Source organism: Belonocnema kinseyi, chromosome 5, assembly GCF_010883055.1.
Source record: "Belonocnema kinseyi isolate 2016_QV_RU_SX_M_011 chromosome 5, B_treatae_v1, whole genome shotgun sequence".
NCBI lineage: Eukaryota > Metazoa > Arthropoda > Insecta > Hymenoptera > Cynipidae > Belonocnema > Belonocnema kinseyi.
This window is the reverse complement of record NC_046661.1, coordinates 146,201,347-146,216,444: the sequence shown is the minus strand read 5'-3', so window position 1 is coordinate 146,216,444 and position 15,098 is coordinate 146,201,347. Positions and strand designations below refer to the sequence as shown.

Below are 15,098 nucleotides of genomic sequence, written 5' to 3'. Positions count from 1 at the left end.
GTTCAAACAATTTAATTTTTAACACAAAATACGGATTGTCAAGAAAATAGTTCAATTTTCAACCTAAAAGATAAATTTTCAACTTAAATTATGAATCTACAACCGAAATAATTAAACTTTCAATAAACAAAAAACTTAATGTTAAGTAAAAAAGATAAATTGTCAAGCAAAACTTAAATAATTAAATTTTAACTTAAAACATTAATGTTCAACCAAAACGATAAATTTTAAACTAAATCTACGTAATATTTAATTGGAATAAGTTAAATTTTCAGTTAAAAAAATTAGTTTCCACAGAAAATTACTTTTAAAAAACAAACTTTAAAAAAAAGTTATATTTTCAAACAAATTGGTGAATTTTCAACTAAATTTGTAAACCTTTAACTAGAATTGATGAATTTTAAACCAGAAATATGAATTTTCAACTTTAAAAAATCACTTTTCAACCAAAAACTAAATACTTAAATTTGTAGTCAATTTTTAGTTGAAAAACAAATTTTTTAACACAAAAAAAAGTTCAACAAAATAGTTCAATTTTCGGCAAAAATATGTCTTTTTAACCAAAGAAAAAACAAGTTTTCAATCAAATATATTTTAACCGAAGAAATCAAGTTTTAATTAAAATGACGAATTTTAAAACAGAAAAAATAATTATTAACAAGAAAGTTTAAATTTCAACCAAGTAATTTTATTTCCAACCTAAAAAAAATAAATTTTTAACTAAAATGATAAATATTTAACTGGAATACTTAAATTATATGAAAGATGATTTTTTAACAAGATCAACTTGCACAGAAAAGATAATTATCTACCAAAAAGAAAAAAATTCTTAAACAAAATACGTTAATTTTAACGAAATAATTGAATTTTCAATTTAAAAATACACATTTTCATTCTGAACTAGAAAAGATCAATATTTATTTAAAAATGGAACGGCTAAATTTTTAATTGTAGAGATTAATTTTCGTCCAAACAGATTAGCATTCAACTAAAATGATGAATTTTCAACTGAAATAGTTGAACTTCATACCAAAATTATGAAGTTTCCACAAAAAAAGGCGAATTTTTCACAAAATACATTAATTTAAAAAATTAGTTTTATTTTGAAATTAAAAATATCAATTTTCGACAAAAAATAAGATAGTTAAATTTTCTGTTAAAAATCGAATTCTTAACCAAGAAAAAAAATGAATTTTCAGAAAAGAAGTTAAATTTTCTATTTTTCAAATTGTGAAAGATTCTGACTTGGAAGAGGGATTTTTTTAAAATTCCTTTCTTCTAAATCTGTATGATAATTCTTTTGAAAAAACTCCTTGTTCCAAGTGAAATTATATTTCTTTACGGAAACTGCCTGTCCTAAAATAAAAATTATATTTATTTTCTAAATTTACCAAAATTATTGAAATAATGAAAACTTGAATTTTATATTGCGATTAAAAGTAAATTCCCGGATTTTAATTAAAAACCCGGTAATTTTCCGGTTAAAGTGCCACCCTGTGAATATAAAAAATAGGATTTAAGATACTGACCTTCTTCTGAGGACGAATTGCTGCAAAAAATTCATACTTTCATAGAAAATGAAGGGCTTCCGTCGGGATGCCCCGCTTTCAGTGGCGTCCTTCTCTCGCCAATTTTTTTCTCGAGAGTACCTTTCCCGCAAACGCGTCCATCTCTTTTGGCACGATTCCACTGTAAAATTTTTTTATGGAATTTTCTGATACAATTTGATAGAACGCTTGCAAGAAAAAAAATCCCAATTTAACTGAATTGAAAATAAAATGAGAATTTGCAATTAAAAGTAGTAGGAAGTTAATTTTTCAACAAAAAAAATTTTTGTTTTAAACCAAATAGTTCAATTTTCTACGAAATAGTAGAATTTTCATCCAAATATATATTATATAATTATAATAATAGAATTATAATTCAAGCTCGGAATTGATTAAAAATTTCCTGTTCAAATAGGAAATTTTTATTCTTTTAGAAAATTCTCCACTTCAACTAATTGTAAGAATTAGAATTTTTCTGTAAAATTCCCTGTTCAAATTCATAATTTAAATTTTTTTCGAAAATATCCCGCTTCAACTTGGAATTATAATTCATTCTTTTAAAAAGTTCCCTGTTCCAGCTCAGAATTTATTTTAATTTTGAAATTCCCTATTCTTTGGAGAAAATTCCTGTTCCAAGTCAGAATTTTTTTCCTTTTCAAAAATTTCCAATACTAGCTTGAAATTAGTTAAAATTTTTAAATTCCCAGTCCCTAGTCAGAATTATTATTCTGATTAAATTCCAGTTGCAACAATAAATTTGTGAAATATTGAAAATTCCCTGTTCAAATTAAAAGTTAAGTTATTTTTATTTGCAATAGTTTAAAAATCCTTAAATGCTTCGAAACTTTATTCCAAAATATTGAAACATCTACATGTTGTTTTACATTTTTTCAAAATAATCTTTTTTAATTCTGCCAAATAAAAAAAAAATTTTAAAGTCTTCCAAATTCATTTTTAAAAATTTTGTAAATCTTTTTAAACATTCTCTTAAAATTAGTTTATTAAAAAATAAAATAATTTTCAATTTTCCTAGGAATAGGTTCCTCTTTTTTTGAAGCCTGTCACAATTCATAAAAAGCTTATAAATTTTTTGTTCGAAATCTGCTAAAATCTATATTTTTTTCAATTAGGCCTTGGGCTATTTGCACACTAATTTTTGTACAAATAGTCAAATTTTTTCGGTACACATAGACAATTTGTTAAAATTATTTGAAATTATTAAAAAATTTTAAGTAATTAAAATTTTTTTCAAATATTCTAAATATCTCTTCCACTTACTCAAATTTTTTTTCTAAGAATAATAGAGGTTCAATTGTTATTTATGCATAAAAATTCAACAATTTGTGTTACAAATTAAATTTGGTTAAGTAGAATGATTAAAATTGTAAAGTTTAAAATTTAATTTCGAATATTTAATTCATAGTTAGTATTTTAAACAAACAGTCAGGTATTTCTAACAGTTCTTTTTCTTAATTAAAAAATTTCAAATTGCATGATTTAAAAATGAAATGTTTTAGAATAAAATTACATTTGAAATTGAATAAAAGCGTTTAATTATAAATATATTATATTGAAGTTATTTAAAAATTAAAAATAGTTTATAAAATTTCAATAGGGCGTTTAAATTTGTTTAACCAATAAGACTTTCCAATTGAAACAGTTTAATTTTTAACCTTAAAATCTGGACATTCTGAAATTGCGAACTGATTCCGAATCGACTTTACAATCAATTATTATTTACTTCTTAAATCTTAAAGTACAATTCAATTTAAGAAATCATTTATCAATTTATATTCATAGTTGATCAACTAAAATTTTTTTTTTAAATCTTCTATTTTAAACGCTACCAAATTTTAATTGTTTAGTCTTTAAAACTGAATTTTGAAATTCTGTAAATTGAAATGTATGCTTAAAAAATAAAAATCTAAAAAGAAAAATGCTTAAAGCGAAAGATTTTGGAATTACGTGTTCTCAACTGAATGATATGATAATTAAAAAAGATCACAATTAAAATAATTATTTAAAAAAACGGTTAAAATCAAAATTGGAAGGATATTATTTTTCTATGAATTTGTAAAATTCCCAGACAAAAAATAAATTCACGGTCATTTCCCGGTCTCATAAAATTCCCGGTTATTTCTCGGTTTCCCGGTTCAGCGGCCATTAATATAAAAAAAAATTTTCAACTGGTTGCACTCAACTGACAAACATGAATTAAAAAAAAAAGTTGAATCCTGAACCAAAATGATTATTCTTTAAAAAAAAATTAATTTTCTACCCAAAAATAATTGAATTATACACCAAATAGTTGAATTTTCAAAAAAAAAGAGAAAAAAAAGGAATATCTACATTTTCAAAGATAAAAACACGAAATTTAACAAAATACATGAATTTTCTACAAAATAGTTGTATTTTTATTCCAACAGTAAAGAGTTAACTTTAAAAGAAAATTAGTTTTCTGCAAATAATGAAATAGTTACGTTTTCAGTTAAAAAAAAATTAATTTTCAATAAAAAAAAAAGAATTTTCGACTAGCTAAATTGAACCAAAAAAGACGAATTTTTAACAGAAAAGTGTATTAGTTGATTAGTTTTTTAAATGAATTTTTAAACCAAAAAGACAAATTTTCACTAAATAAGATGTTTCAGTCATCAAAGAAAAAAATTTCTTCTAAATTGTTGAACACAGCCAAAAGACGAATTTTCTGTACAAAAATTGAATTTTTAACCAGAAAATATGAGTTCTGAGCAAAAAATTAATTTCGACGAAATAGATAAATTTACTAGAAAAAAATTGAAATTTCCATCCAAAAGGATGATTTTTTTTACAAAATTGTTGAATTTTTAACTAAATAGTCACTTTTCTTTACAAGAAAAATAAATTTTCTACTAAACCAACTGAAATTTTAGATGAAAAATATTTTTTTCAAATAAAAATAGTTGCATTTTCATCCAAAAACGATTTCAGTTTGACCATTCAACATTAAAATATAAATTTTAAGCAAGAAATACATTATTTACAAAAATAATTTAATTTTCAACAACAAAAAAAGACGAATTTTGAGCATAGCAGTTGAATTTTCAACCCAAAAGGATAACTGTTCAATTTTCAGTTAAAAAAATTAACAATAAGATTAATTTTCTATAAAAAAAAGACGAATTTTTCACAAATTACATGAATCCTCCAAAAAATAGTTAAATTTTTAAATGAGAAATGTCCATTTTCGAACAAAAAGTTGAATTTTTATTTAAAAAAAGATAACATTTCAAAGAAAAATAGAATTGTTGAATTTTCCGTTAAAAATCTCATTATTAACAACAACAAAATCGGATTATCAAACACATAATTAAATTTTCTTTAGAAAAATTTTTTATCCAAAGAAAAAAAAAATTTTCAATTCAATGGCCTAATTTTCAATTAAAGAAGCGAATTTTTAATTAAAATGATGATTAAAAAAATTAGTTTTCACATAAGAGTTCATTTGTCAACCAAATAAATTTATTTCTAACCTGAAAGATGAATTTTCAACTAAAGTGATAAATATTTAACTGGAGTACTTGAATTTTCAACTAAAAATAAGAATTTTTAAACAAGGAAATTAATTTGTTTTAAACATTTTCTACGAACAAAGTCGATTTTTTAAAGAAAATGCTATAATTATTTTTTTCCATCCAAATTGTTAAATTTTTTAACTAGAAATCGTCAATTATACCTACCGAAAAGATGAATTTTCAACCACTAAGATTAATTTTCTAAAAAAAAAATTAATTTATTACAAATTTTACATGAATTTTCAAAAAATCAAATAGTTGAATTTCCGTTAAAAATTTAATTTTTAACAAACAAAATAAACTTAAATTTTTGGTAAATGATTTTTTTTTCTCAGATGAAAAACAATTTTTCAATCAATTAGCTCATTTTTAAGCTAAGAAATTAATTTTTAAATAAAATGATAAATCTTCAATAAAGAAAATTGATTTTCAACAAAAGATTTCATTTTTCAACCGGGTACATTTATTTCTGACCTTAAAGATGAATTTTCAACCAGAAAGAAAAATCTTTAAACAAGGAGATTACCTTTCAAAGAAAAAAATATTTTTCTAAAATAAAAGCCAATTTTTTAAAAGAAAATACATAAAATTTTAAAGAAATAAATGAATTTTCAATTTAAAAAGACAAAGTTACATCCAAATTGTTAAAGTTTGACCCAGAAAAGGTCAATTTTCCAGTCAAAATTTAAGGGATAAATTTGAAATTTGAAAAATTAACTTTCAACCAAACTGATGAATAATATTCAACTAAAATGATAAATCTTTAACTTAAATAATTGAATTTTATTCCTTCCGAAAAGATGAATATTCAACCAATGAAATTAAGTTTCTACAAAAAAAAAGACGAATTTTTCACAAATTACATGAATTCTCCAAAAAATAGTCTTAGTTAAAAAATGATTTCCAAAAAAGTACTTAGATTTTAAAAAGAAAAAGATAAATTTTCAATAGAAATTATTAATCATCCAACAAAAAAATTAATTTTTAACAAAAGAGTCTAGATTTCAAACGCAAGTAGTTGAATTTTCATGAAAAAAAGGTAAATTCCAAAACAAAAGTGCAAAAAAATTACATTATAATTCATAAATATTTCCTCTTCAAATACTACTCATATGCTCTGGAACTGTAGATAAAGTACAAAACACTTTTTTAAATTGAAAAAAAATCTTAAAATAATGAAAACTTCAATTTTGCTACGTTCAGAAGTAAATTCCCGAGTTTTTAATTAATTCCCGGCCAAGTCGCCACCCCGATTTCGCAGTTGCAGCCAATCGTTTTCAATTAAATCCTTTTTTTATGGGGACACAAACAAATTAATGTTTAAAACCAAAATCTTACCGTCCATGCCAGCGATGCTGGCGATTTCCCGCCAACTATTTTCTTTTTTCCGGGCATCCTTAAAACCCGGAAACTCCTTATTATAAACGTGAGGGTACTCCCGCACCAATGAAATTATAAGCTTGTCGGCTGCATGATCCGGGTCGTAACCCTCATCCGCATCCTCCACATAAGTCGACTCGTCATCAATTTCCACATTGGCGTACGGCGGATGAAGGTGGTAACCCATGTGGTCATCCATATTCTCAACTTTGTGGAAGAACAAAAAATGGAACTTTATGTCTCAATTTTGACGCTAACTCATCGCTAGACACACTTGGGTACAATATACCCCAGCACATTTCCAAGTTAATTTTATGTAAGCAAACTCGATAGAATCTGGTATACAACGCCATCTGACATTAGTTGGAGAGTACTACTATGCCCCACAGCTATTGGCATCATATTTAGAACGCCAGTTACGTTATCAGGGCTTGTCTGAGATCGGCTGGGGTTGCCTGTACCCCAGTGTTGTGCATCTGCGAAGATTGCGCAGGAAACTGAAGATTGGTATAATTCTAATTGTTCGTTTGCCAGTTTCAATTTTTTTTAAAATAATTTTCAGATCAAATTTATAACATTTTAGTCAATAGAAATAAAGATTTGATGTTTTTCAATTGAAATAAAACAATGTTTTTTTTCCCCGCTAAATTCCTCCATTCAATTTCCAAAATAAATACCTTGTTTAGAATGACCACTAATATTGTTTTTTTTCTTATAGTACAACATCTTAAGCAAACTCACTCAAATTTTTAGCGATTTTTATCAAAAATTGGAGAAGTTGTAATTTTTTCGCAAAAAACGCAATTTTACCCACTTTTTTTAAAATTATTTTTTTGGCATACTTGAATCAATTTTTTCTTATGAGACCAATATTTCTTTGGAAAGTGATATCCAAAGAAGCTATAAAAAAATTGGCAGTTAAAAATACACAACCGTTAAGTTTTTATAACAATTTTTCGGCTGGTCTATAAAAAACCCCAGTGTGTCAAGTAGAGGTTAACAACAACAAAATTCCAAGAAGCAGTTCACAATTTAATCAATTAATTACATTTTCAAACGAAAATATGTGTTTTCAATCAATAAGATAATCTTCGATTTAAAAAAAAAAAGTAATTTCTAACAAAAAATTAAATAGTTCCATTTTTTTAATAAAAGAAAATTATTTTTCAATAAAACATAAAAACAGGTTTTAATAAAATAGGTCTACTTTCAACAGAAGAAATGAATTTTCAACTAAACAACTCTTAAATACAATACATACATTTTCAAACAAAAATATAAATTTTTTAATTAAAAAAAAAATCATTTTTAATATTAAATACGAATTTTAACAAAACACATGAATTTTGAAGAAAGGAATCAACCAACAAAATTCAACAAAGAGATTAATTTTCCTAAAAAAAAAGAATTAACAACAACAAAAATCAGATTTTCAGAAAAAATTTTAATTTTTGGTAAATAAATTTCTTTTCTTACAATGAAAAACAATTTTTCAATCAATTAGCTTAACTCATTTTTTTAGCAAGGAAATTAATTTTTAAGAAAATGATGAATCTTCAATAAAGAAAATTAATTTTCAATAAAAGAGTTCATTATTCAACCAAGTAAATTTATTTTTAACCTTAAAGATGAAATTTCAAACAAAAAGAAGAATCTTTAAACAAGGAGATTAACTTTCAAAGAAAAAAATAATTTTCTACCAAAAAAGTCAATTTTTCAACAAAATACATGAATTTTTAAAGAAATAAATAAATTTTTAATTTAAAATGACAAAGTTAGATCCAAATTATTAATTTTTTAACCAGAAAATGTTAATTTTCTGGTCAAAATCTAAGGGTTAAATTTGCAGTTGGAAAAATTAACTTTTAACCAAACTGATGAATAATATTCAACTAAAATGATGAATCTTCAACTGAAATAGTTTAATTTTATACCTACCAAAAACATGAATTTTCAACCAATAAAATTAATTTTCTACAAAGAAGATGAACTTTCTGCAAATGAAATGAATTTTTAAAAAACAATAATTTAATTTTTAAATAAAAAATATCAATTTTTAACAAAATAGTTGAATTTTTATCCATAAAAGATAAAATATCAACCAAAAATACAATAGCTGAATTTTCTGTTAAAAATTGAAATCTTAACGAAAAAAATCGTATTTTCATTAAAATAGTTAAATTTTCTACTTGAATAGAACAAACTGATTAATTTTCTTTAAAAAAAAAAGAATTTTCTACAAAAAAAAATGAAATAATTAAATTTTCATTAAAAAAATATATAAAGATTTATGAATCACAAATTTGCCCAGATGTAAAAAAAACACAATTTTATTTTTCTTATAAATTAAATATTCATTTAAAAATTTGCAGTTTCTGTTTAATTTATAACATTTTTGCGTAAAACGAAATTTTGGATTGGTAGTCTCAACTAACGTAAATATTTAAAAATTTCATTTTCACAACAAAACGAATCTCGCAACAAAAATTAATTTTCAGCCAAACAGTTACATTAACAAAAATGTAGCTGAAATTTTCAGTACAAGATACGAGTTTTTCAAACAATAGATACAGATTTAATCAAATGGTACAATTTTCAAGTCACAAAGACGGATTTTATTGATCTATTTTCAATCAAATAGCAAAATTTGAAAAAAAAATTAAAATACTATTAAATATTTGAATTTCCAAGATAAAAAGTCAAATTAGAATAAATCTTAATTTTGGTCAAAAAAAGTTCATTTTCAAACAAACAACATGACTTTTCTACAATAAAATATGAATTTTCAAACAAAAAAAAAAGTTTTTACGCCAAAAAGTCGAATATTTTAAAGAAAAAAAAAGAATTTTCAACAAACCTGTTAATTTTTTTACAAAATAGACGAATTTTAAACAAAATACATAAATATTCAAAAAAATGATTTAATTTTAGAGTCAACAAGAGGAATTGTATATAAAAAATTTGAATTTTAAACCTAAAATTATGATTTTGAACGAAACAAAATTAACATTCTACAAAAAAGACGAATTTTATACAAAATACATGAATTTTCAACTAAATTGTTGAATTTCCAACCAAAAAGATGAATTTTCGACCAAGAAGATTAATGTTATATAAAAAAGAAGATTTTCCATCTTTTCCAATATGCAGGATGAAGTTTAATCCAAAAAAATAATGGTTAAATTTTTTAGATAAAACAAAATTTAACAAAAAAAAAATGAATTTTTAATAAAGTTAATCAATTTTGTACTAAAAAGAGGAATTTTCGACCAAGAAGATTATTTGTTTGCTAAAAAAGACGAATTTAAAAAAAATTCCTAAATTTTCAACAAAATTATTTAATTTTATAGCCCAAAAGACGAATTATTTACAAAAAAAGTTGAATTTTCAAACCAAATATGCGATTTTTCAAACAAATTGTTGAACTTTATGTCAAATAATCGACTTTTCAGATAAAAAAAGTTGATACAACAATAAAATTTCATCCAAGTTGTTAAATTTTCAACCCAAAAAATGAATTTTCAACCAAGAAAATTTATTTTACATCAAAAAGGACAAATTTCATCAAAAATACATGAACTTTCTACAAAATTATTGTATTTTTAAGCCAAAAAGACAAATAATTTTTTTAAAAGTTGATTTTTCAACAAAAATTTTGAATTTTCAATCAAAAAGTTGGATTTTTTACCAAGAAGGTTAATGTTATATAAAAAAGACGAGTTTCCAACTTTTTCAATATAGAGGATGAAGTTTTAACCAAAAATGGAACTGTAAAATTTGTAGATTAGAAAAAAAAATAATTTTAACAAAAAAAAAAAAATGAATTTTCAACAAAGATATTAAATTGTCAACGAAAAAGTGGAATTTTCCACCAAAAAGAAATTTTTGTCAACCAAAAAAGACAAATTAAAAAAAATACTAAATTTTCAAAAAAATTATATAATTTTATAGCCCAAAAGACGCATTAATTACAAAAAAAGTTGAACTTTAAGTCAAATAATCGACTTTTCAAATAAAAAAAGTTAATAAAACAATATATTTTCAACAAAGTTGTATAATTTTCAACCCAAAAAATGAGTTTTCGGCGAAGAAAATTAATTTTCTACCAAAAATTACGAATTTTAAACAAAATACATGAATTTTCAACTAAATTGTTGAATTTCCAACCAAAAAGATGAATTTTCGACCAAGAAAATTAACGATATATAAAAAATACGAGTATTCAACTTTTCCAATATACAGGATGAAGTTTTAACCAAAAATGGAATACGTTAAACTTTTAGATAAAAAAATTAATTAATAATTTTAACCAAAAAAAAAATGAATTTTCAACAAAGATATCAAATTGTCTACTAAAAACATGATTTTTCGACCAAGAAGATTAATTTTCTACGAAAAAAGACGAATAAAAAAATGCCTTAATTTTATAGCCCAAAAAACGAATTATTAACTCAATCGTTGAATTTTCAACTATAATCATGATTCCATAATTTAAAAAAATATAATTTGTTTACAAAGTAGTTAAACTTTAATTCAAATAGTCAACTTTTCAATAAAAAAATTTAATTTTCTACCCGAAAAAAGACGGATTTCAACAATGTATATGAATTTTCAAGTTTAAAAATAAATATTTTCAACCAGAAAATGAATAATTGAATTTTCAAGCAACAAAAAATGAAGTTCTAACACATTAGCTCCACGTTTAACCAGGTAATTGAATTTCAAAGCGAAAAAATCAATTTTTAATGAACGTTATTTACTACCAAAAAATATGAACGTTCAACAAATAATCATCAATTTTCAACTAAAAAAGATAAAATTTTAAATTCAAAATGGAATAGTTAAATTTTAAAATAAAAAATTAATAAAACAATGAATTTTCAACAAATTTGTTAAATTTTCAACCCAAAAAATTAATTTTCGACAAAGAAAATTAATTTTTTACAAAAAAAAAAAAAACGAATTTTAACCAAAATACATGAAATTTCTACATAATTATTATATTTTAAAGCCAAAAATATGAAAAATCGGAAAAAGTTGATTTTTCAATTAAATTATTCAATTTCCAACCAAAAAGTTGAATTTTTAACCAAGAAGATTAATGTTATAAAAAAAGACGAATTTACAACTTTTTCAATATATAGGATGAAGTTTCATCCAAAAATGGAATAGCTAAATATTTAAATTAGAAAAAAAATAATTTTAACCAAAAAAAAATTAATTTTTAACAAAGATATTAAATTGTCTACTAAAAAGATAAATTTTTAACCAAGAAGATTATTTGTCTACCGAAAAAGACGAATAAAAAATGCCCAAAATTTCAACAAAATTATTTAATTTTATAGCCTAAAAGACGAATTATTTATAAAAAAAAGTTGAATTTTCAAACCAAATATATGATTTTTCAAACAAATTGTTGAACTTAAGTCAAATAATCAACTTTTATACCAAGATTGATAAATTTTTAGATAACAAAATTAATAAAACAATGAATTTTCAACAAAGTTGTTAAATTTTCAACACAAAAAATGACTTTTTCGACCAAGAAAATTAATTTGCTACAAAAGAAAAAAACGAATTTGAACAAAAATACATGAATTTTCTACAAAATTATTGTATTTTAAAGCCAAAAAGACGACAAATTTGAAAAAGTTGATTTTTCAACTAAATTGTTGAATTTCCAACCAAAAAATTAATTTTTTTAACAATAAGATTAATGTTATGCAAAAAAATATGAGTTTACAACTTTTCTAATATACAGTATGCAGTTTTAAACAAATATGGAATTGTTACATTTTTATATTATAAAAAAATAATTTTAACAAAAAAAAATTAATTTTCAACAAAGATATTAAATTGTCTACTAAAAAGATAAATTTTCGACCAAGAAGATTATTTGTCAACCAAAAAAGACGAATAAAAAAATGCCTTAACTTTATAGCCCAAAAGACGAATTATTTACAAAAAAAGTTGAATTTTTCAAACCAAATATATGATTTTTCAAACAAATTGTTGAACCCAAGTCAAATAATCAACTCTTCTACCAAGATTGAAAAATTTTTAGATAAAAAAGTTAATAAAACAATGAATTTTCAACAAAGTTGTTAAATTTTCAACAAAAAAAAATGACTTTTTTGACCAAGAAAATTAATTTTATACCAAAAAAAAAATTTAACAAAAAAGACGAATTTAAAAAAAAAAGCATGAATTTACAACCAAATTATTTAATTTTATAGCCTAAAAGACGAATTTTTTTTTTTAAGTTGAAAATATTTTCAACCAAAAAAGGAATGGTTAAATTTCCAAGTAACAAAAAATGAAGTTTTAACACATTAGCTCAACGAAAGCGAAAAAATTAATTTTCAATGAACATTAATTTGCTACCAAAAAAGATTAATTTTCAACAAATAATAATAAATTTTCAACCAAAACACTAGCATTTTCAACAAAAGAAGTAAAAGTTAAATTTTAAGATATACAAAATCATATTATAACAATAAACAAAAAGTGTTCAACTAAATTGTATAACTTAAAAAAAGAGGTAAATCATTAACAAAAAAATTTCAACGAACATGATTTTTCAAACAGGAAAGATAAATCAACAAAAAAAAATTAATTTTCAACCAAAAAGATGAATTTTTAATCAAAAATATTTATTTTCTGATTTAAAAAACGAATTTTCTACCAAAAATGAGGCAATGAAATTTCTATTTATACAATTTTTGAACAATCATAAATTTCCTAGACGTGAAAAAACAATTTTATTCTTCTCATAAATTAAATTTTCTGTTTAAAAAATATTAATTCAAAATATATTTGTAAAGGTTCAAGTAACAGTCGATTGGTGGCGCTGATAGTATGGATTTTTACCGCTAAGATTCAAAACAAATTTAATCAGGTTTATTGTTTTTTATACTTTTTAAATTTGTGGCGGGTGAAAACCACATGCAAATATTTTTTTAGAAATAATTAGAAACCGTTTTCTATGAAAATGCAACTTCAAATTGTTATAAATTGTTCTTAAATATTTTTAAAACAAACTGCCATCATCAAATATTTTAGTAATGCAGTTTTTCAATTTGAGGGAAAAAATAATGTTTAATAACAAATAATAATTGGCCATAACTGAGATATATAAAAAAATAATCTAGGAAATTTTCCTATTTCAAAGGAAATAACAATTTTTTGGGTAAAACTCAAGTCAATTTATAAGATATCTAGGACTTTAAAAAAATTTCGGAAATATTTTCAGGTTATTAAATATTTTTCTTCTCTTCAAAAATTCCAAAATTCCTAACTGTATTTTTAATTCTCTCAAATTCTTCCTAAAATTTGAAGAAACAAAATTATTGGAAAACTAATTTTTTCAGTTGGAAAATAATTAAATGTTCCAGGAATCTTGAGAACATTTTTTATTCTCTTGAAAATTTTCAAAATTATTGAAAAGTCTCCCAATTTTGTTTCGAAATATTTAAAAGTTATTTAGTTTCACATTCTTTGAAGACGTGCAAAAATCTAGATTTTGTTACAAAAAATTGGAAACCATTTAAACTTCAATTGTTTTTCAATCTTTAAAAAACTTGAAATATCTCTTAACGTATAACTCGAATTTATTTTATTTTATAATTTTGCAAAATTAACAAATTTTGCTTTACATTTTTTTACATTTTTGTTGAAATTTTAGGAAAACATTTTTAAAAGTTCGTTATGCATTGAGCACAAAGACAACTGAATTTTGAGGTTAAGACTTGCGTCCAATGGTCCAACGGCCTTAACATTTTACATTTTTTACAATTTTGTTTTCTCTTTGAGTATTTTCTTAGGTTTCATACGGATGAAAATTTGACCATAAAAAAAGTCTTCCTACACAATTTCAACTTCTATCACAAAACAGAAATTTTTCTCTTTTTGTTCAGAGTCTATTTAAACTTTATAAGTAAAAAATTTAATTAATTTCAACTTTTATCATAAACGAAATCTCCGGAAACTGTAATTGTGTGAAAATAATTGATTTATTAAACTGCAAAAGTTTTCTTCCACAAGAAGGACCCTTGCAGTGTTTACGTGCATATAAAATCAGAATATAAACAATATATCAAACATACCTTTTATAATATTTTTTACAGGGAGTATAGCCAAGTATATCACATCACTTTTTCAATTAAATTGATTAATTTACACTTTAAAAACTTGAAAACGTTTTTAAAACTGACGATGCGATGCACGACTCTTTCAAATTTGAGGTTAGATAACTACTGCCGCAACGTTACGAAATTTTGGCCGCCTTATGCGCTTATGGAGGCCTGTGAATGGTCGAGGACCTCATTATGCGCTATGCAAAAGTGTGTGATTTTCAAAACTTCTAAAACATGTAAATATAATTTTTTAATTATTCAAATTCTTACTAATATATATTTTTTAATCCTGCAAAATTAATCCTTTAAAATAAAATCATTCTAAATTTGTGTTTTGTAAATTCTTAAATAGCTTCTACATTTTTTTCGTAATCTTAAAAAATTTACATTTCAAGGAAATTATTTTAATTTTTTACAATAAAAAAAAAAATTGTCAAAATCCTAATTATCTCATAAAATATTCATTTTTTAAAAATAAATCTTTA

At 22.8% G+C, this 15,098-nt stretch overlaps 1 protein-coding gene across 1 annotated transcript in view; it reads right to left on the bottom strand.

Moving 5' to 3' along the window:
* The window catches only part of LOC117172709, a 31,410-nt gene extending 16,678 nt beyond the window's left edge, over positions 1-14,732 (bottom strand). Inside the window, exons 1-3 of the mRNA XM_033360870.1 lie at positions 14,584-14,732; positions 6,437-6,685; positions 1,530-1,689 (exon numbers count right to left, since the gene is read on the bottom strand). Of these exons, the coding sequence (XP_033216761.1) occupies positions 1,530-1,689; positions 6,437-6,677 (401 nt within the window). The 5' untranslated portion in view covers positions 6,678-6,685; positions 14,584-14,732. The remainder of the gene's footprint in view (positions 1-1,529; positions 1,690-6,436; positions 6,686-14,583) is intronic.
* Positions 14,733-15,098: the final 366 nt, after the last annotated feature.